The sequence below is a fragment of the Melopsittacus undulatus genome, chromosome 4 (genome assembly GCF_012275295.1).
Source record: "Melopsittacus undulatus isolate bMelUnd1 chromosome 4, bMelUnd1.mat.Z, whole genome shotgun sequence".
In the NCBI taxonomy this organism is placed as follows: Eukaryota; Metazoa; Chordata; class Aves; order Psittaciformes; family Psittaculidae; genus Melopsittacus; species Melopsittacus undulatus.
The window spans coordinates 2,266,071-2,286,237 of record NC_047530.1 but is presented as its reverse complement, the minus strand read 5'-3'; the positions used below and the strand labels follow the sequence as shown (position 1 = coordinate 2,286,237).

General features: G+C 60.7%; 2 protein-coding genes across 4 annotated transcripts; both read right to left on the bottom strand.

Moving 5' to 3' along the window:
• Window positions 1–73: 73 nt before the first annotated feature.
• OSBP (oxysterol binding protein) lies at window positions 74–7,482 on the bottom strand. The gene is made up of 14 exons (XM_034062563.1): window positions 7,172–7,482; window positions 5,960–6,168; window positions 4,817–5,064; window positions 3,714–3,912; window positions 3,437–3,539; window positions 3,288–3,342; window positions 3,019–3,150; window positions 2,700–2,945; window positions 2,493–2,613; window positions 2,315–2,418; window positions 2,113–2,208; window positions 1,846–2,027; window positions 1,516–1,736; window positions 74–971 (listed from the first exon to the last, which is right to left on the bottom strand). The coding sequence occupies exons 1-14, from the start codon at window positions 7,477–7,479 to the stop codon at window positions 829–831; spliced, it is 2,367 nt and encodes a 788-aa protein (XP_033918454.1). The 5' UTR covers window positions 7,480–7,482; the 3' UTR covers window positions 74–828.
• A 547-nt stretch (window positions 7,483–8,029) lies between these two features.
• PATL1 (PAT1 homolog 1, processing body mRNA decay factor) lies at window positions 8,030–19,558 on the bottom strand. Of its 3 annotated transcripts, none has more exons than XM_034062537.1 (19): window positions 19,500–19,558; window positions 17,970–18,081; window positions 17,149–17,360; window positions 16,990–17,067; window positions 15,620–15,814; window positions 15,422–15,523; window positions 15,087–15,176; window positions 14,751–14,968; window positions 14,585–14,674; window positions 14,263–14,446; window positions 12,700–12,823; window positions 11,938–12,035; window positions 11,806–11,865; window positions 11,257–11,405; window positions 10,987–11,146; window positions 10,257–10,412; window positions 9,614–9,705; window positions 9,323–9,472; window positions 8,030–9,228 (listed from the first exon to the last, which is right to left on the bottom strand). In XM_034062537.1, exons 1-19 carry the CDS (start codon window positions 19,512–19,514, stop codon window positions 9,207–9,209), a joined length of 2,307 nt encoding a protein of 768 aa, XP_033918428.1. In that variant the 5' UTR covers window positions 19,515–19,558; the 3' UTR covers window positions 8,030–9,206. The 3 variants fall into 3 exon arrangements, with proteins under 3 accessions (XP_033918428.1, XP_033918430.1, XP_033918429.1); XM_034062539.1 differs by having other exon boundaries at window positions 15,428–15,523; XM_034062538.1 differs by having other exon boundaries at window positions 16,990–17,064.
• Between the last annotated feature and the right edge of the window lie 609 nt (window positions 19,559–20,167).

Genomic DNA, 20,167 nt, shown 5'->3' with positions numbered 1-20,167 from the left:
GTGAGCAGGCAAAGGAGAGGGGGGACCCCAAAATCACCCCCCCCCCATCCCCATGGAGGAGACAGAGCCAGGCTGGGGCAGTCACAGGTTTTAATTTAGTTTTTCCTGGAAAAAAAGGGGAAAAAAGGAACAAAAAAACCCAAAAAAAGGCATCATTCACCCCCATTGAAGGTTTGGGGTGCAGGGAACCACCCCCCCCACGGGGTCAGGTTTGGGGTGCAGGGACCCCCCCCCCCCCCACAGCCCCTGTAGTGTTTGGGGGTGCAGGGTCCTGCTGCGCCCTGGAGAGAACCTGGGACCTCCCCCCCACACCCCCCCTGCCCTAAACCTATAGGGAAGGCACCTGGAGGGGGAGCCCCGTGTTTTGGGGGGGGGGACACCCCAAACCCAGGGGTGCTGTGGGCAGGGGGAGAAGGGGACCCCGGTTGCGCTCTACATATATATAATATACACCTATAGAACAGGCTGTGGGGCAGGGTCTGCCCCCCCCAGCACCCCAAATGTGTGGGGCTGAATGGGAACCAAACGACAAAGGAGGGGGCAAAGAGACCAAGGCCAGCCTCGGGCTCGCCCCGCTGCGCCCCCCATAGGACCCACGTCCCCAGCCCCATAGCGCTATGGGAGGAAGGGGACCCCCATTGCTAAGCGGGTTTGGGGGGGGGGGGGTCCTGCCGGCTCCCGCTCGCCCCATAGCATCGGATGGCTGGGGCTAAGGCACCCCCGGCGAGGCGCGGGGAGGACGGGGGGCGGGATGGATGGATGGGATGGAGCCAGGGCTCCCGGCCGAGCTTCACCCCCTCTGCTCCTCCTCTTCCTCCTCCTCCTGCCTTAGAAAATGTCCGGGCAGAGGCTCCAGTCCTGCTTCTCTTTGCTCTCCCAGTAACCCCCCTTGTAGACGTGTGCCAGCTCCTGTGTAACTGGGTCCTTCCTGCGCTCGAACCACAGCGGCTTGTAGGGGTCGTAGGGGGTGCCTGGGGGTGCGGATGGAACAATGGGTTAGGATGCAGGGGCATTGGGGTGCCCCACAAGCGCTGCCAATGCCACCCATGGCACCGACGGTGCCTGCAGCCCTGCCCTGGGCAGCCTGTTCCAATGCCTGAGCACCCTCTGGGGCAGGAATTGTTCCTCAGCTCCATCTAAACCTGCCCTGGGGCAGCTTGAGGCCGTTTCCTCTTGTCCCATCCCTTGTTCCTTGGGAGCAGAGCTCAGCCCCTCCTGGCTCCATCCTCCTCTCAGGCACTTGGAGCCATCAGGTCCCCCCTGAGCCTTCTCTTCTCCATCTGAACCCCGCAGCTCCCTCAGCCCTTCCCCATCTCTTGTGCTCCAGGCCCTGCTCCAGCTCCATTGCCCTTCTCTGGCCCCATCCAGCCCCTCAAGGTCTCTCTTGCAGTGAGGTGCCCAGAGCTGAGCACAGGATTGGAGCTGCAGCCTCCCCAGTGCCCAGCACAGGGGCCTGATCCCTGCCCTGTTCCTGCACTGGTGCTGGTGCAGGCCAGGATCCAGCTCTGCCCTCACCATCCTCAGTGGCTCTGGCAGCTTCAGCCTCGCGCCTCTTGCGGCTCAGTCGCTGCTTCTCCTCCAGCCTCTGTTTCTCAGCATTGGCCTCATCCCAGCGCCCGTTCTCCATGAGGCGCTGGTCCGGGCGCCGGCGGCTGTCGGTCGGGGCCGTCCCACTCTCCGGTGCGTTCAGGGTCAGCGCCAGCTCCGAGAAGTAGTACATGTTCTCAGCATACTTCCTATGGGAGCAGCGCCCGCGCTCAGCCCCCGGCCTCATCCCGGCCCCGGCCTCATCCTGGCCTCGCCCCCATCCCAGCCTCACCCCCATCCCACCCATTCCCAGCTCACGGCAGCGGGTTCCTCTTCCACAGCAGCACCCGGCTGTCCTCGGCCTCGTGGCCTCTCTGCCTCCCGTCCGTGCCGTTGTCACCAGCACCTGGCGTCACCCGGTAACAATCCATCTTCTCATCCCAGGTGCCCAGCAGGACAAAGTGCACCTTCCCACTGGGATCTGTCACCTCACCAGTGACCTGATGGCACAGGGGACAGGTGAACCACCAGCTCCATCGGGAATCATGAGCATCCCAATGCATCCCACCTCGTTCCATGTCCCACCTTCCTCGCCACGTCCCGGGAGAAGTAGCTGTAGGGAACGAACTTGAGGTTGCATTTGTCACCCGTCTTGTGGTTGACAATCTCGATTTCACCTGACTGCAGAGAGGAGAGGGTCACATCCAGCCCCGTTGCCAGGGACACAGAGGGATGGATCCACACTTCCATGTGGGATTCACACACACGTACGGGGGCTCCATCCCACCTGGTCTATCCAGAGCTTGCCCACGATGATGTTGTGCACGGTGGTGGTGACCTTCTTCCACGTGTAGTGGTTGCCAGTGGAGTGGAAGACGCAATGGATGGTACCTGACGAGGGAAGGCGCATTGGGAGCGACCCCATAACCAACCCCATTCCCACATCCCCCTTTCCCAGCGCTCACCCAGAGGCATCACCGAGAGGTATTTCCCTCTGAACTTGCTGGTGATCTTGATCTCCTGGCGCAGTGTCCAGCCGTGCTTGGAGTCAGCGTGATGGGCAGCAGCGGGGGGGTGATGGCTCACCTGCACCAGCACCATGAAAGGGCCCCATGGGCTCCCAGCCCCACAAGCATCACCAAGGGGATGGAGGAGCGGGATGCAGGGGGTACCTGCTCGCAGAGGGAGCGGTACCCGCTCTCCTCCAGGCGATCCAGCTCGAAGGTCTCCCCCAGGAGCGGGTTGAAGGGTTTGCTGGTGCGGAAAACGGTGGTGGAATAGGAGGAGACGGTGAAGGCAGCCACGAGGCAGAGCTGCTCCAGGGAGCTCTCACACCGTGCCGCCCGGTCCAGCAGCTCGTGGTACTCCAGGTCCTCCGTCAGGCGCTGCAGCATGGACAGGGGCTCGTTGAAGTTCACCTGCAGGGGAGGAGGAGGTGAGCACAGAAAGGGGGGGTTGAATGGGGGGGGTTGGTCCTGAGATCCCACTCACGGGCATGGGGATCTTGGATAACTCCTTCCCGATGCAGTTCTTCATGATGCTCCAGAGGTTGAGGCTGTAGTTGGGTTTGTAGGGGATGCGCGTTCTCTTCTCCTTCTTGGTGTCTTCCACTTGGGGTTTGTACTAGGACGGGGTGAGCAGAGCTGCTGTAACCCCCCCAGCCCTCTGCAGACACTGGGGTACCCCCATCCCGTCCCATCCCATCCCATCCCATCCCATCCCATCCCATGCACACAGCATCCCAGGAGCCCCCATCCCACCTGCTCATCCAGGCTGATGTCGCTGCTGGTGCCGCTGATGTTGCTGCCGGTCCTCCTGGAGAGGAGGAAGAGGAGGAGGAGGAGAGGGATGGAATCAGCCCCCAGTGGGATGCGGGGGGGGGGGGGTCACCCCAAAGCCCAGCACTCACTTGTGACCCAGGCTCTCTGGCATGGGGATGATCTCGGGGGCATCAAAGAACTCGTTGTCATCATCTTCATCACTCAGGTCTCCTTTGGCAGGGCAGCAGGGGTCTGGGATGAGGGGGAGCAGAGCACATGAGGTCCAAATCCCAGCTGCATCCCGGTTATCCCATAGCAGAGCACTGGGAGCTCCCTGTCCCTCCCGTCGCTCCCCATCCCACCCCATGAAGCCCATCTCAGCTCATTCCCCCTTATCCAAAGCCCATCCCATGGCACGAAAGGGACCTTTGGCAGAGCCGCTGGTGCCGGATGCACCAGCCGGGAGCACGGTGGCCCCTCGGAAAGCCCTCTCCAGGTGGTTGTGCTGCTTGGCCAACTGCTCCAGGGTCTCCTCCAGCCGGATCCGCTGATCCCGTTCATGCTGCAGGGATTTCTGCCACTTCTTGCTGTGGGTCTGGGCCAGCAGCAGGAAATCCCGGCAGGCCTGAAGGGAAAGCAGAGCCCCAAGGGCACGGTCAGAGCTCCCATTGGGATTGGGAATGTTGGGGCCATGAGGCAGAGGCTTTGGTCTCGGTTTCTGTTGTGGTTTCATTACGAGTCAGGTTCTAAGGGGGAGCAGAGGGTGTTTGTGTGGCCCTGTCCTGCTCGAGGATGGGCTGGGGCTGAGCAGCTCATGGGCATGTGGGCTCTGGGGGTCCCCTGGAGCCCCCCATGGTGTGAGCTATGGGATGTATTCCTGAAGGCTCTGCAGAGGGATGTGTCCAGGCTGGATCCATGGGAGCTCCACCAGGACTCAGTGCTGGAAGGCTTTAGGCTTGGGAAGCTGCTCATGGCAAAGGAGCTGATGGAGCCGAGCAGGAGCAGCTTGAGCCCAGGCAGCCAAGGAGCCCCCAGCATCCTGGCCTGCACCAGCACCAGTGCAGGAACAGGGCAGGGATCGGGCCCCTGTGCTGGGCACTGGGGAGGCTGCAGCTCAAATCCTGTGCTCAGCTCTGGGCCCCTCACTGCAAGAGAGACCTTGAGGGGCTGGATGGGGCCAGAGAAGGGCAATGGAGCTGGAGCAGGGCCTGGAGCACAAGAGATGGGGAAGGGCTGAGGGAGCTGCAGGGTTCAGATGGAGAAGAGAAGGCTCAGGGGGGACCTGATGGCTCCAAGTGCCTGAGAGGAGGATGGAGCCAGGAGGGGCTGAGCTCTGCTCCCAAGGAACAAGGGATGGGACAAGAGGAAACGGCCTCAAGCTGCACCAGGGCAGGTTTAGATGGAGCTGAGGAACAATTCCTGCCCCAGAGGGTGCTCAGCCATTGGAACAGGCTGCCCAGTGTCACCATCCCTGCAGGTGCTCAATAGACATGGCTCTCAGTGCCATGGGGCCTGGCTCCAGCACTCACATTGATCATGGCATTGGAGGTGATGCGGAAGAGTGTGGCTCTCTCATTCACTTGCTTGATCTTGTCGGTGCTGTCCGCAGGCAGACGCAGGCTCTCGAGCTCACTGAGCGAGCGCTGCAGGGCTGTGCCATGCTTGGCAATGAGGTCGTTGCAGGTGCTCAGGTCCTCCACCTTGCTGGCCAGTGTGCGCAGTGTGCTCTGCAGCTCTGTCTTGTCTGTCTGCGGCACTGCCTCGTCCCCGGAGTCATCTGCCATAGAGGGAAAGGAGTCAGGGGATATGGGAGAGAATGGGAGGGAGCAGCTCCCATAGGAGCCAGGCTGGGAGAGCTGGGCTGGGGCAGCCTGGACAAGAGAAGGCTCCTGAAGGGGAGACCCCAGAGCAGCTCCAGTGCCTAAAGGGGCTGCAGGAAAGCTGGAGAGGGGCTTGGGACAAGGGATGTAGGGACAGGCCAAGGGGAATGGCTTGAACCTGCCCAAGAGAGGGGAGACTGAGCTGAGCTCTGAGGCAGAAGCTGTTCCCTGGGAGGGTGCTGAGGCGCTGGCACAGGGTGCCCAGAGAAGCTGTGGCTGCCCCATCCCTGGCAGTGCTCAAGGCCAGGTTGGACACAGGGGCTTGGAGCAGCTGCTCCAGTGGAAGGGGTTGGGGTTGGAGCTGGATGGGGTTTAAGCTCCCTTCCAACCCAAACCACTCTGGGATTCTGTGGATGTAACAGGAAACCCCCATTCCCAAGGGCTGGAGCTGCACACGGGGCGCTCCCATCCACAGCATTCCAGACCGGGAATGCAGCAGCAGCTCACAGCAGATGGCCTCTCTCCCAGCACAGAAGCATTCCCAGCAGTGAGGAACTCAGTGCCCAGTGCTGGCATCTCCTCAAGCCAAAGCAGGCAGCAGGAATCCTGGACAAGGCTGCCAAGATCCATGCGGATGGATACAACCACCCCCTTCCCCACCCCACTGAGGGTACCAGTGATGCTATCCCTGCACAGCATCCCAAACCGGAGTGTGGGACACGGAGCAGGGAAGCACAGGTTGGGTTTGCAGGCAGCAGCGATCAACAGGAGCTTGGGAATAGGGAAAAGAGGCAGGATCGTGCCCGTGGATGGGCACAAAGGTGCTCATAGGGGGGGGTCCTTGTCCCATACCTGACTCCTCCAGCATCTTGACAGCCTTGGCCTTGGCCAGCTCGAGGGCAGTGACCCAGCGCTGCCGCTCCACCTCGGAGCTGGCTTTGAGGTGATAGGTCTGGGCGCCGCCGTTGGAGATGATGAAGTTACACGAGTCCTCCACGGTGATGTTGGCCGTTGCCAGGTTGATGGTGCCACGGCACGTGTGCCGCATCTCTGCCTTGGAGCTGCGAGGGAAGGCGCTGGGCTGAGGCAGGATGGGACCCGCAGCACAGCTGGATGGGGGATGCCAGCCCCAAAGGGTGAGGCAATGGGATGTGTCAATGGGGATGGGGCAAGCGGGGCTCTAGGGGGGGTTCGTAGCCCCCTGGAGTGGCCTTAGGGATCTGATACTGGGGGAGCATCCTTGGAAAGTATCCTTAGGGAGCTTCCTGAGGGATCCCCTTAGTGAGCATCCTTAGGGGAGCCCCTTGGGGAGCATCCTTAAGGAGCATCCTTGGACAGCGTCCTTAGGGAGCATCCTTAGTGAGCATCCTTAGGGATCCCCTTGGTGAGCATCCTAAGGGAGCATCCTTGGACAGCATCTTTAGGGATCCCCTTGGGGAGCATCCTTGGACACCATCCTTAGGGATCCTCTTGGGGAGCATCCTTAGGGAGCATCTTTAGGGATCCCCTTGGTGAGCATCCTTATGGAGCATCCTTAGGGATCCCCTTGGGGAGCATCATTAGGGAGCTTCTTTAGGGATCCCCTTGCATCCTTAGGGATCATCCTTAGGGATCCCCTTGGAGAGCACCCTTAGGGAGCTTCCTGAGGGATCTCCTTAGGGGTCATCCTTAGGGATCCCCTTCATGAGCATCCTTAGGTATCATCCTTAGGGATCATCCTTAGGGATCATCCTCAGGGACCCCCTCGGTGCCACCCCATCCCGGTCCAGAGCAGGACAAGGCCCCGTCCAAGCCCGTGCCAGGCGGGCGCACCCCTTCCACGTCAGCGTGGCCGGAGGGAGGGACCGGAGCCGCCGGGTCCCCCCCCCCCTCCGTTCCCCGCCTGTAACAGGAGCCCCGTGCTCCGGTTCCCCGCTGCAGAACGGGGGGGGAACGGGACCGGACCACACCGCTGCTCCTACCGGTAACACAGGCCCGGACGGGGCTCGGCGGCACCGGCACCCCCATGTGCACCCCACAGACCCACAGCCGGGCCCAAGGTCACGGCGGGGCCCCGGTACGTACCGGTAGTAGCTGAGGAGCCCGTTGCTGAGCACGAACCATCGCCGCTGGTAGCCCTTGATGTAGTTGGTCCACTTGAAGAGCCAACCCTCACGGGCCGAACCGGAGCCGGAACCGGAGCCACCACCGGAACCGGAGGCACCACCGGAGCCGGAACCGGAGCCTCCCCCCGGAGCCGCCGCCGGTGCAGGCCCCGCTCCGCCGCTCGCTGCCGGGGAGGGCAGCGCCGGGGCCGGGGAGGGCAGTGCCATAGGCCCCGGAGGAGCGGCCGGGCCGGGCCCCGCGGCCGCCGCCGCTCGCAGCTCCGCCATCGCCGCCGCCCCGCCGCGCTGCCGTCAGGACGCTCCGCCCCCGGCCGGCGTCTGATTGGTGGAGGCGGCGGCAGCGAGCGGTGTGATTGGTGGGAGAGGGGAGGAGGGGCGGTGCTTGCGTTGCTATTGGTTGATAGAGCGTTTGTTCGCCGGGGCCTTCTTCTATCAATCAACGCCGGTGGGCGGGGCCGAGAGGCGGAACGGTGACTCATCCTTGAGCGCGATTGGTTGAGCGGGCGGGGCTTGGTTTCCTATTGGTGGCGAGGAGGGGAGGGGGCGGGACTTAGAAGCTGAGGGGTGCTGAGCGGAGCCGCCATTTCTGAGGGGCCAAGGGGCCGAACCGGGGCCGGGCTCCCGTTAAGGGGAAGGCCGGAGGGGGTCGGACCTCGGCGGGGAAGGGGCTGCAGAGCTCCGGGACAGCCCCGAGGCCGAGGGGGGGATGCGGGTTAACCCTGGCCCGCAGCGCTGGGGGGGTAACGGGGGGGGTGTCCGGGTCGTTGTCCCTGAGGGAAGCAGAGGCCAGGCCGGCAGCAGTATACAATTCATCTTTATTTACAAGAACCCTATAAAAATGTAAATTTAGAAACTTTATTCTCATTTACCAGAACCGAAAACTTGCGGGGGGGGGGGGGGGAAATGAGCGGAACCCCCCCCAAAAACAACCAAAAAAAGACAAATCCATCATCCTAAATGAACTGCCCACTTGCTCGATGACGGGAGAGGGGCAGGGGGTGGTTAATGCCGAAGGGGAGGGGGGTAAAATACCTCCATGTGCAAATCTCGTGGTGGTTTCTCTTTTAAAAGCCAAAAAAAGGGATAAAATAAGCCCCAACCCCCCCAGTTCCCTGCTGCCGTCTTCCCGAGGAGGAATCCAGAGGGATCCATGCGGATCGGGAAGAGACTCAAGGGGCTGGAGCCCCCCCCAAGGGGAGTGATCCCAATGGGAAGGGATGGAGCCGACCCAGGGGAGGACAAGGCAAGTGTGCAAAGGGGGGGACACGGGGGGGTGCGTGTGCACACACGTGTTCACACGTGTTCATGTGTGTTCATGTGTGTTCACACGTGTGTGCACAGCCAGGGAGCAGAGCTCAGTGCTCAATGGGAGTCAGGGAGGGAGCAGCGACCCCCCCTTCCCCACCCCAATGGGAATGGGGCGGCTTCTCCCATCTGTGTGCATGGGGGAGAGGAGAAGCTGGGGGGGGGGAGCAGCTAAACACCTCCCAGCACCTCCTTATCCCATGATTTTGGGGTGGGAGAGGTGTTTTTCCCCATGATTTTGGGGTGAAAGAGGGATTCTTCTATGATTTTGGGGTGGGAAAGGGCTTTGCCCATGATTTCGGGGGTAGGAGAAGTGTGTTCTCCCCTCATTTTGGGGCAGGAAAGCTTTCTCCCAAGGTTTTAGGCTGGAAAAGATGGTGTATCCCATAATTTCAGAGCGGAAGAGGGATTCTTCCATGCTTTTGGGGGAGGAGAGGTGTGTTCTCCCATGATTTTGGGCTGGAAACGGGGTTCTCCCAAGGTTTTGGGCTGGAGGAGGTGTTCTCGCTCATGATTCTGCGGTGGGAGAGGCGTTTTCCCAAGGTTTTGGGCTGGGAAAGGCGTTCTCCCACCCCAACACTGTGGGATGCTGATGGTTGGGGGGTGTTGGGATTGGGGGGGAGGGACCCCCCTGCCCTCCATCCATCTTCTGGAACACTCCGGTGCTGAGGAGCCGCAGTGGAGGTGTCCTACCGGATCCCGTGCACTAAGCTGGGATGTTGGGAAAACAAGGATAGCAAAGGGTCAGAGGAGCTGGGAAAGGGACGGGAAAGGCTTCACCTTGTCCCGGTTCAGGGGCACTCACTGCAGTTTTGTCTCCAGCAGGTTGAGCTTCTGCTGGTCCACGTAGCGAGAGAAGAGGGAGAGGAGGTTGGAAGGGGTGGACACCGGCTTGGCCAGAGCTGCCTGAGGGATGCGCAGGAGCTCCCGGGTCGCCATGAGCATCAGCTCCGTCCTGCCGGGAATGCCATGGGAAGAGAGGAGCCATCAGGAGGCCAGAGTGCTGCAGGATTCCTGCCTTCTTCAGCACCCTTTCCCCCCGGGTCCTCTGGCTTACGGGGCTGTGCCTGCTGCAGCAGGGGATGGAGACACTCACCACTGGTTGTCCTGCATGAGCTCCGTGCTGCTGTCCGAGCTCTGCAGTTCCTCCCCACGGCTCAGGACCAAGTACAGCAGGGACAGCCCGAACTGCAGTGAGAGAGGGGGGTTTGTTATGCTTCCTGAGGGAATTCCTCTGGCAGGGAACACATGGGAGCTCTCCTCCCACCGTTCCTCATGAGAATCACCTCCCAATCCTGTTGGGGATGGTGGGAAGATCCCTGACAACACCCGAAGGAGGAGAGACTTGGAGCTGGCTTGTGCTGGTGTCCCTGGCCTATTAATCATGGAATGATGGAATGGTTTGTGCTGGAAGGGAGCTTAGAGCGCATCCAGCCCCAACCCCTGCCCTAAGGTCTCCCCTTCAGGAGCCTTCTCTTGTCCAGGCTGCCCCAGCCCAGCTCTCCCAGCCTGGCTCCTATGGGAGCTGCTCCAACAGCTCCACATCCCTCTTGTGTTGCTGCCCCAGAGCCAAACACCCTCATTCCTTAACCAGGGAAGCACAGAACTCCTGGAGCCAACAGCTCCCTGGTGCCATTCCCACACCATGGCTACACCCAGCACCGAGAAACCCCCAATGACTGGAGTGGGAAGGATGGGATGTCCCCTTCCTGGCCTGCCGGGAGCCCAGTGGGAAGCACCTTGTTCTGGAGCACAGCAGTGAGGTGCAGGTTGGTGGGCGCTGGCGCGGGCGCGCTCTGAGGTAGGTTTGTTAACTGCTGCACAAGGCTGGTGACTGTCCCCAAGGGAAGGTGGTAGAGGACGTGGGAGAAGGGCCTCAACAGGCAGGGCAGCACCTGCAGAAGAGAGGAGCAGAGCGGTGAAAGCAGGGAATTGTGCTTCCCATGGGATGCTGTGGATGCCAACAAGCTCCTGCACCAGCAGCGCCTCCCCCCCCCTCCCTTCCCACCCCCACAGGCTTCAAATCCCATCGGATCTTTGCCTTTTTCCTTCTAAATCTTCCTTTTTCTCCAGACTTATTCCATGGATCCCTGTGGTTTTGTTCCCTAAGTAAACCCAGGCTGCAAAGGACACCTGTGAGCCCTTGGAAGACTGACTCCATGCCTCTGGAGCCTCCTGTTGTCACCCCATGAGCCGGGACCATGGCTCTTTAGACAAGAGCTGGACACAAACAAAGGCAGCATGTACCAAACCCTCCCTCTTCCTCCCTGTACTGTGCCAGCAGCGGAGATGGACCCTGCCAGGAGCTCCTGCAGCCTTCCCAATCCTCTGGGAATCTCCCAGGAGAGGCAGGAACAACCATCCTTAGCACACAGGATGCTGTTTGCCATCAGACAGCGAGAGGAGATCCAGCTCCAGCCCCGTAGCAGATCACACCAAGGGGACCTTTCCCAGCCTCTGGAATCTCACCTCATCCTGAGCATCCTTCTTGATGAGGAAGGGCAGGTTCCTGGCTGTGGCCATGAGCACGTCGGCCGCTTGCTCGGGGGACAGGAAGGGCAGGATCCGGGCTACAAGGCGCTTCCCTTTCCGGATGCACATGATCTGCATGAAGTGGTCATCGCTCGGCCTGGGGAGGAGAGAAGATTCCAACCCTTGGGAAGTGTTCCTTAGGAAAAAGAGCCTTGGAAAAGCTTGGGAAGTGCCCATAACCAAGGCACAGACACCACCTCCACTGACCTGTCCTGCCCGGGTGCCTTCCCCCTCAGGTTATCGTACATGTCACAGATCTTCTGCTTCCTCTCACCCATCAGGGCTGGCCTCTCCCCTTCCAGGCTCAGGAGGTAGCGTCTCTCATAGTCCTCCACGTCCAGGAGGAGGCTGTATGTCTGCAGGAGACACAGGGATCTGCTAATCCTGCTCCATAGGGATCCAGGATGTGCCCTTTCCCCAGCCGAGGCTGCCTACAGGAATGGTGTATCCTGACCCCGATCCCATCCAAACCTCCTTCAGCCCCAGTGTGGGAGTGGACTGAGCAGGGACTGTGTGTCCATCCTCTCCTGGGTGGCTGCAGAGCTCATGTGTGACCACTCAGGCCATGAGGGACCTTCCAGGTCTGGGTCCCACCTCCACCCTTTCCACTCCAGTTCCCACCAGCAGAACCTCAGCCACCATCTGGATGCCCGGAGGAGCTCAATGGTACCAACACCGTGGTCTCCATGACCATTCCTTCTCCTTCCTGCCCCACCACACATCTCCTGAGGGCCATGGTGACCCCTTGGAACCCACCTTCTCGATCGTGACAAGGGTCTGGCGCCTCTTGTCCCGAACCTGCTTCTCCTTCGTCTCCTGTCGGGTTGGGGACAATGGGTTAGGGCTGTGACAGAGCTGCAGGGGAGGGGAGGCAGGAGCAGAACTCACATCATCCTCACTGCGGGACGTCACCACTGCATCGATCATCTTCCGAGGGTTGTTGACGCTGGAGACCGTGAGCTTCCCAAGGGAGCCCTCAAACTGCACTGCAGGAAGGAGGGAGAAGAGAGGCACAGGGAGTCAGTGTGGACCTGAGCCCACCTCACCCATGTCCAGGCCAGCAGGAGCCCTGTGGCTACCTCCAAACTCCGTCCGGCACCAGCGAACACCACTGTCCCAGCCTGGAGTGAACCACAACAACCCTACACCCATAGACATGTGTGGAGAACCACCACCACCCTACACCCATAGAGATGTGCAGAACCATCATCACCCTACACCCATAGAGATGTGTGCAGAACCATCACCACCCTACACCCATAGAGATGTGTGCAGAACTACCACCACCCTACACCCATAGAGATGTGTGCAGAACCACCACCACCCTACACCCACAGAGATGTGTGCAGAACCACCACCACCCTACACCCATAGAGATGTGTGCAGAACCACCAGCACCCTACACCCACAGAGATGTGTGGAGAACCATCACCACCTTACATCCATAGAGATGTGTGCAGAACCACCAGCACCCTACAGCCATAGAGATGTGCAGAACCACAACCACCCTACACCCATAGAGATGTGCAGAACCACAACCACCCTACACACTTAGAGATGTGCAGAACCACCACCCTACACCCATACAGATGTGTGCAGAACCATCACCACCCTACAGCCATAGGGATGTGTGCAGAAGGGAGCCCTGACCTGGCTTGTAGGTGTGCTCCAGCTTGGCCACCTGAGGTGTGATGAGTTTAGTGCGTTCCTTCTTGGGACCATCCCCGTGGACTTCTTCTGCTGCTGACAACTTCTCCAGCTTCTGGAAGTAATTCTGGGAGGGGGGAGCAGAGAAGAGGTTGAGTCCTCACCATGAAACCAGTTGGGAACGACTGATGCAACACATCCCTCTGCCCAGCCTGTGCTCCATCACTTCCCAATACCACCAGTGGCCTCTAAACCAGTGCATGAGCAGATGATCCTCAACACTGACGTTCCTCCTCTTTCCCATCACAAGCAAAGCCAAATCCACTCTCCCTGTGTGATCTCCAACTCCAAGTCCTTCCCAGCACATTCCTGTTCACCCCCATTGCTTCATCAGCACCATGGGAGGCTGGGGCCTCCCCCACTGCTGTTGTCCCATCCAGCCGGGCCAACGTTCACCTCTTTCGCAATGGGGCAGCTCTGCTGACTCATCCTGGCTGCGGCTGCTCCGGTTCCTGTCTGCTGGGGATCTGCTCATCCCCAGCTCCCAAACCCCCTCTGGCAGCAGGAGGCCTCCTGCCAGCCCCAGGGATCCATTGGCTCCCAATGGAGCGAGGCCAGAGGAGGCCATGGAGCAGCTCCCATAGGAGCCAGGCTGAGAGAGCTGGGCTGGGGCAGCCTGGACAAGAGAAGGCTCCTCAAGGGGAGACCCCAGAGCAGCTCCAGTGCCTAAAGGGACTGCAGGAAAGCTGGAGAGGGGCTTGGGACAAGGGATGTAGGGACAGGCCAAGGGGAATGGCTTGAACCTGCCCAAGAGAGGGGAGACTGAGCTGAGCTCTGAGGCAGAAGCTGTTCCCTGTGAGGGTGCTGAGGCGCTGGCACAGGGTGCCCAGAGAAGCTGTGGCTGCCCCATCCCTGGCAGTGCTCAAGGCCAGGTTGGACACAGGGGCTTGGAGCAGCTGCTCCAGTGGAAGGGGTTGGGGTTGGAGCTGGAGGAGCTTTAAGCTCCCTTCATCCCACCCATCCAACACAGCCCCAAACCCAGCTGAGCTCTGAGCATCCCTCAGCACTCTCACCTTGCTCCATCTGCTCCCAGCCCCTATTCCCGAATTGGAAAGAGCAGGAGTGCTCCCTCTCCATCCTTCCTCCACCTCACCGTGGGCTTCACCATCACCTCCTCAGCACACCAGAGCCTTCCACAGCCATTCCCTGCCAAAGCTCTCCTGCATTTCCCATTGAGCGCCTTCCCTGTGCTGCATTCTCAATGTTTCATTCTGCTGCTGTCACATGCAGCTTCCAGCATGGAGAAGATGCTCTCCCATTATCCTGGGCTTTCTGCTGCACCCTCCAAATCCATGCTGCCATGCTTGCGTTTGGATGCTTCCAAGAAGAGGAAAGCCTCTTCCCTTCCTGCTGCTCCCATTCCCTTCCTTTCCTATGGATGCTCAGCCCACCCCACGGCATTCCCAATGGCTGCATCTAGAGATGCTTCCTCCACCACATCACCCCCAGCACAGTTGGGAAGACCCCAATCCCATGGGAATGCCTACAGCACCTCCATGCCAGTACCTGGTAGTAATAGTCATCCAGGTAGGGATCAGTGCTCTGGAGCTGCATCATCTGGATCTTGGACACCCAATCCTTCTCCCTCTGCAGCATGAGGTTGGCATAAGGATCCTTCCTCATCTGCTCCTGGTGGCTGCTCCGGTGACCCCCTCGATCCCCCACGGAGCCGTTGAGGCTCCGGTGCTGGCTGCCGGGAGGCAAGAAGGGCACCCGTGAGCACACCGGAGCTACAGGAAGGGACAGAGAGTGGTGCAGAGGCTGGTCCATGGGGGGGGGGCTGCGATCCCACCTTTCCCAGTGCCCCCATCCCAGCCCCAGCGCTCACCTTCGGCTCTGCTGCTGCCGCTGGTGCAGGAGCCGCCGGTGCTGCGGGTGCAGATGGGTCGTGTCCGGCCGGAACATCTGGGGCTGAGGCCTGAGGAAGAGCAGGAATGTCAGGAACGGCCACAGGGAACAAGGAAAAACATTGGGAAAAGGGATCCGGAACCCACCTGAGGCTCTGGAGGTGGGAGCCAGGACCCGGCGGGTGCTGGAGCTGCGACGGAGGAGGAGGAGGAGCAGGGGGAGCCCCGAAGAAGGCACGGAAGCCACTGGCTGGAGGCATCATCTGCCCGACCCTGCCCTGGAGCAGCTTGGGATTGACGGAGGGAATGGGGCTCCCCACCAGCCCCGAGACCCGGGCAAACTGGCTGGGGGACATGCGGCCTGCCTGGAAGAGCAGGGAGAGAACTGGAGTCATCCCATAGGACAGCCGGGAATGGCCCCAATGTGGGACCCTGCCCCTGGAGAGGGCCAGGAAGTGTGGGAAGGGAATGAAGGGGCTTTACCTGGGCTCCTCCGAGCAGCTGAGCTCTCTGCAGGTGGGTGAGGACGGGAGAGACACTGTGTGGGAAGGGGTGGCCCAGCAGGGAGGAATTCTATGGGAAGAGGAAGGAAGAGGGATTCCGGTCATGACAGACAGGGAACGGGCAATGGCACAGGGGGAAGCACCAGAAGGAGATGAGGAACCAGTGGAGTTAAATGGTCAGGATGAGGCCAATGGGCCGAGATAAGGAGCTAGAGATGAGCAGAAGCTTCTCTGTGCATGACAGCCCCGTATCCAGCACCATCAGGGCCTGGAATTCCAAGTGAAAGGAATGGGATGATGGGGAGCGCTGGGTACCGGTACATTGCAGAGCTGGTTGGGGGACATCCTGTCTCCATAGGGAGTGGGGTAGCGCTGCTGCAGACCGGCTCGGATGTGCACAGGCTTCGGACACAGGATCTAGGGCAGGATGGAGGCAGGACAATGAGCCCAGGGAGCAGCCTGAGCCCCCCACTGTGGGGCAGGGCAATAGGGGGGGGTACACACAACAGGTACCTGCTGGTTGAAGCTGGGCACAGCAGCCTGCTTCGGGGGGGTGCCGATGGGCACCGCGCGCACCGGGGGGCTCCCGATGATGGGGGATGAGGAACGCCGTGGCAGTGCCCGCTCCGAGGGGTCCCGCTCGTCCTCACGGGGCTGTGGAGGCCTCTGGGGCAGGGCATAGTCCAGGACAGACACTGAGGGCATATCCTGCAAGGCAAGATCCCAGTGGGATAATGGGAACTGAGGGGGATGAGGGATGGAACCGGGGAGGCCACAAGCAACTGGGTTGGGAAAGAGCTTTGAGCTCTTCCAGTCCAACCAGCACCCGGCAATGCCAAGGCACTGAGAGCCACATCCATTGAGCACCCGCAGGGATGGTGACTCTGGGCAGCCTGTTCCAATGGCTGAGCACCCTCTGGGGCAGGAATTGTTCCTCAGCTCCATCTAAACCTGCCCTGGTGCAGCTTGAGGCCGTTTCCTCTTGTCCCATCCCTTGTTCCTTGGGAGCAGAGCTCAGCCCCTCCTGGCTCCATCCTCCTCTCAGGCACTTGGACGGAGCCATCAGGTCCCCCCTGAGCCATCTCTTCTCCATCTGAACCCCGCAGCTCCCTCAGCCCTTCCCCATCTCTTGTGCTCCAGGCCCTGCTCCAGCTCCATTGCCCTTCTCTGGCCCCATCCAGCCCCTCAAGGTCTCTCTTGCAGTGAGGGGCCCAGAGCTGAGCACAGGATTGGAGCTGCAGCCTCCCCAGTGCCCAGCACAGGGGCCCGATCCCTGCCCTGTTCCTGCATTGGTGCTGGTGCAGGCCAGGATGCTGGGGGCTCCTTGGCTGCCTGGGCTCCAGCTGCTCCTGCTTGGCTCCATCAGCTCCTTTGCCATGAGCAGCTTCCCAAGCCTGGAGCGTTCCAGCACTGAGCCCTGGTGGAGCTGCCATGGATCCAGCCTGGACACATCCCTCTGCAGAGCCTTCAGGAGTACATCCCATAGCTCACACCATGGGGGGCTCCAGGGGACCCCCAGAGCCCACATCCCCATGAGCTGCTCAGCCCCAGCCCATCCTCGAGCAGGACAGGGCCACACAAACACCCTCTGCTCCCCCTTAGAACCTGACTCATAATGAAACCACAACAGAAACCGAAACCAAAGCCTCTGCCTCATGGCCCCGACATTCCCAAATCCCAATGGGAGCCCTGACATCCCTCCAGCACCATGGATCAGTGACACCCCCAACACAGACCTCCAGCATCCAACAATGTCTAAGAGGAGCCATCCCGCATGCACTCAGCACATTCCCTATCCCAATCTGATCCAGGGATGCTCCGAACAGCACCGACCTCCCCATCAGCACCCATCCTGCTGCCACAACCGCAGCCCAGCACCATACCTGAGCCAGGAGCGGGCCCCTCATGCGCCGCAGCACGGCCGAGCTGTCCCAGATGCTGGAATTGAGCCCTCCAGGCTGCTGGAAAACCACAATGGGAGTCAACAGGGCAATGATGGGATAACCCCCCCCAGGTCCTGACCCCCTGTACCCGAACCTGACCTGTGCAGGGCCCCGGGTCTGCACTGCCTGCATGATGGCAGGGTCCTCCAGCTCGCTGTCGATCACCAGCCGGGTCAGCCGCTCGGCCAGTGTGGCCTCCGGGTCCCCCAGCAGGTCCAGTTCCTCGGTGCTGGCCCCATCCTGCTCCCTGCTGGCCACGGGCTTGTCCTCCAGCTCGGCCAGGCGCTCGTGGGCCTCCTGCCAGTCGTCATCTGGGGAAGGGGAATGGGGTTTAGTGCAAAGGGGTTGGGAGTGGGGGAGATTTAAGGTGCCTTCCAACCCAACCCGTTCCATGGTGCCAATGTAAAGGGGGATGGGGATGGAGGTGGTGGAGGGAGTTTGAAGGAGGCCATGGAGCTGCTCCCATAGGAGCCAGGCTGGGAGAGCTGGGCTGGGGCAGCCTGCACAAGAGAAGGCTCCTGAAGGGGAGACCTGAGAGCAGCTCCAGGGCCTAAAGGGGCTGCAGGAAAGCTGGAGAGGGGCTTGGGACAAGGGATGTAGGGACAGGCCAAGGGGAATGGCTTGAACCTGCCCAAGAGAGGGGAGACTGAGCTGAGCTCTGAGGCAGAAGCTGTTCCCTGGGAGGGTGCTGAGGCGCTGGCACAGGGTGCCCAGAGAAGCTGTGGCTGCCCCATCCCTGGCAGTGCTCAAGGCCAGGTTGGACACAGGGGCTTGGAGCAGCTGCTCCAGTGGAAGGGGTTGGAGCTGGATGGGGTTTAAGCTCCTTCATCCCATCCCATTCCCTGGTGGAACCACACTCTGGGGGCTATAGGAATGAACAGGAGGTGGGCAGCAGCGTCTGCCCCCCCCCCCATACTCACCAACAGCCCCAGCTCCGAACGTGTCATCGTTAAACTGGTCGATATCTTCATCCTCCTCCCCCAGGCCTTGGAAAGCATCTTCATCCTCATCCAATGGGCAGTCCTCTAAGGACTACGGGGGAAGAGGGAATCAGAACTGACCCCCTCAGACCCACTTCTGCCTCAGAACCAAGCCTATTGGGGGGTCTGAGGGATGGGGTGGGGAGGTCCAAGGCCCAGCGCATCCCATCCCTCTCTGCCCCCTGCCATGAACCGCTATAGACCCCCCCATTAACCCCTATGGACATCCCCCCCATTAAACCCTATGGACATCCCCCACATTAACCCCTATGGACATCCACCCCATTAAACCCTATGGACATTCCTCCCATTAACCCCTATGGACATCCCTCCCATTAACCCCTATGAATATCCCCCCAATTAACCCCTACAGGCTCCCCCTAATTAACCCCTACAGGCTCCCCCTATAGGCGCCCCCCTTTAACCTCTATAGACCTCTATAGACACCCACCCCTTTAACCCCTCTGAACTCCCCCCATTAGCCCTATAACTCCCCCTATAGACTCCCCCCATTAACCCCTATGGATGCCCCTTTAACCCACGAACCCCCTGTCCTTAGGTTTAACCCTATGGACCCGCTCTAAACCCCTACAGTCTCCCCTATACACCTCTAGATACCCACTCCATTAACTCCTATAGACTCCCCCTATAACCCACCCCATTAACCTCTATAGGCCTCCCCATAAACCCCTATGGATCTCATCTACTTACCCCTATAGACCCCCCCATTAACCACTGTGGAACCCCCCCATTAATTCCTGTAGGTCCTCCCTATAGATCCCTATGGATCTCATCCACTAACCACTACAGACCCCCCCCCCCATTAACCCCTGTGGAACCGTCCCATTAACTTCGATAGATCCCCCCTATAGATCCCCCTCATTAACCCCTATGGACCCCCCCATTAACCCCCACAGAGCCCCCCCTACAGACCCCTATGGACCGCCCCCATTAACCCCTATAGACCCCTATGGACCCCCTCCCATTAACCCCAATGGACCGCCCCCATTAACCCCTATGGACGCCCCCTATAGACCCCTATGGACCGCTCCCATTAACCCCTATGGACACCCCCCCATTAAACCCTATGGACGCCCCCTATAGGACCCCATGGACCCCCCCCATTAACCTCTATGGACGCCCCCTATAGCCACCTATGGACCCCCCCATTAACCCCTATGGACGCCCCCTATAGACCCCTATGGACCGCCCCCACTAACACCTATAGACCCCTATGGACCCCCCCATTAACCCCTATGGACGCCCCCTATAGACCCCTATGGACCGCCCCCATTAACCCCTATAGACCCCCATGGAACCCCCCCCATTAACCCCTATGGACGCCCCCTATAGACCCCTATGGACCCCCCCCATTAACCCCTATGGACGCCCCCTATTAACCCCTATGGACCCCCCCCCTATAGACCCCTATAGGACCCCATGTACCCCCCACCCCCCCTCCCCGCTCACCTGATACCGGAACATGGCGCCGGCGGCGGCGCCCACCGCCCGCTCCGGCCCTCGGGCCCCCGCCGCGCAGGCGCGGGCGCAGGCGCATGACGTCACCCACGGCACTCAGGGCGGGGTAAGAGCGGAGGTGGAAGGCTGCGCATGCGCGAGTGCAGGGCGCGGGAAACGGGGGCGTGGCCTGAGGAGGACACGCCTACTTATAGGGATTAAAGGCGCCGCTGGTCTTAAAGGGGCAGCGCACCTGGAACGGGTGGGTCCCGGTGCTGGTCCCGGTGCCGGTCCCGGTGCCGGTCCCGGTGCTGGTCCGGATGCGTTCCCTGTGTGCGGTGTGTCCACAGCTGCGTCATCCACAGGGGTGGTCCTCACCCCACATGTGCTGCCTCAGGGCCATGTCCCCACCAGCTGTGCCCAGATGTGATCCTTGTCCCCTTCAGATGTGATCTTCACCCCCAGATGTGATCGTCACCCCAGATGTGACCCTCACCCCAGATGTGCTGCCCCAGAGCCATGTCCCCACCAGCTGTGCCCAGATGGGATCCTTGTCCCCCCAGATGTGATCCTCATCTCCAGGTGTGCCCACCCATAGTGACACATGGCCATGACCCCCCAGATGTGACCCCTGTCCCCAGATGTGTCCACCAGCTGTGATCCTTATCCGTAACCATGTC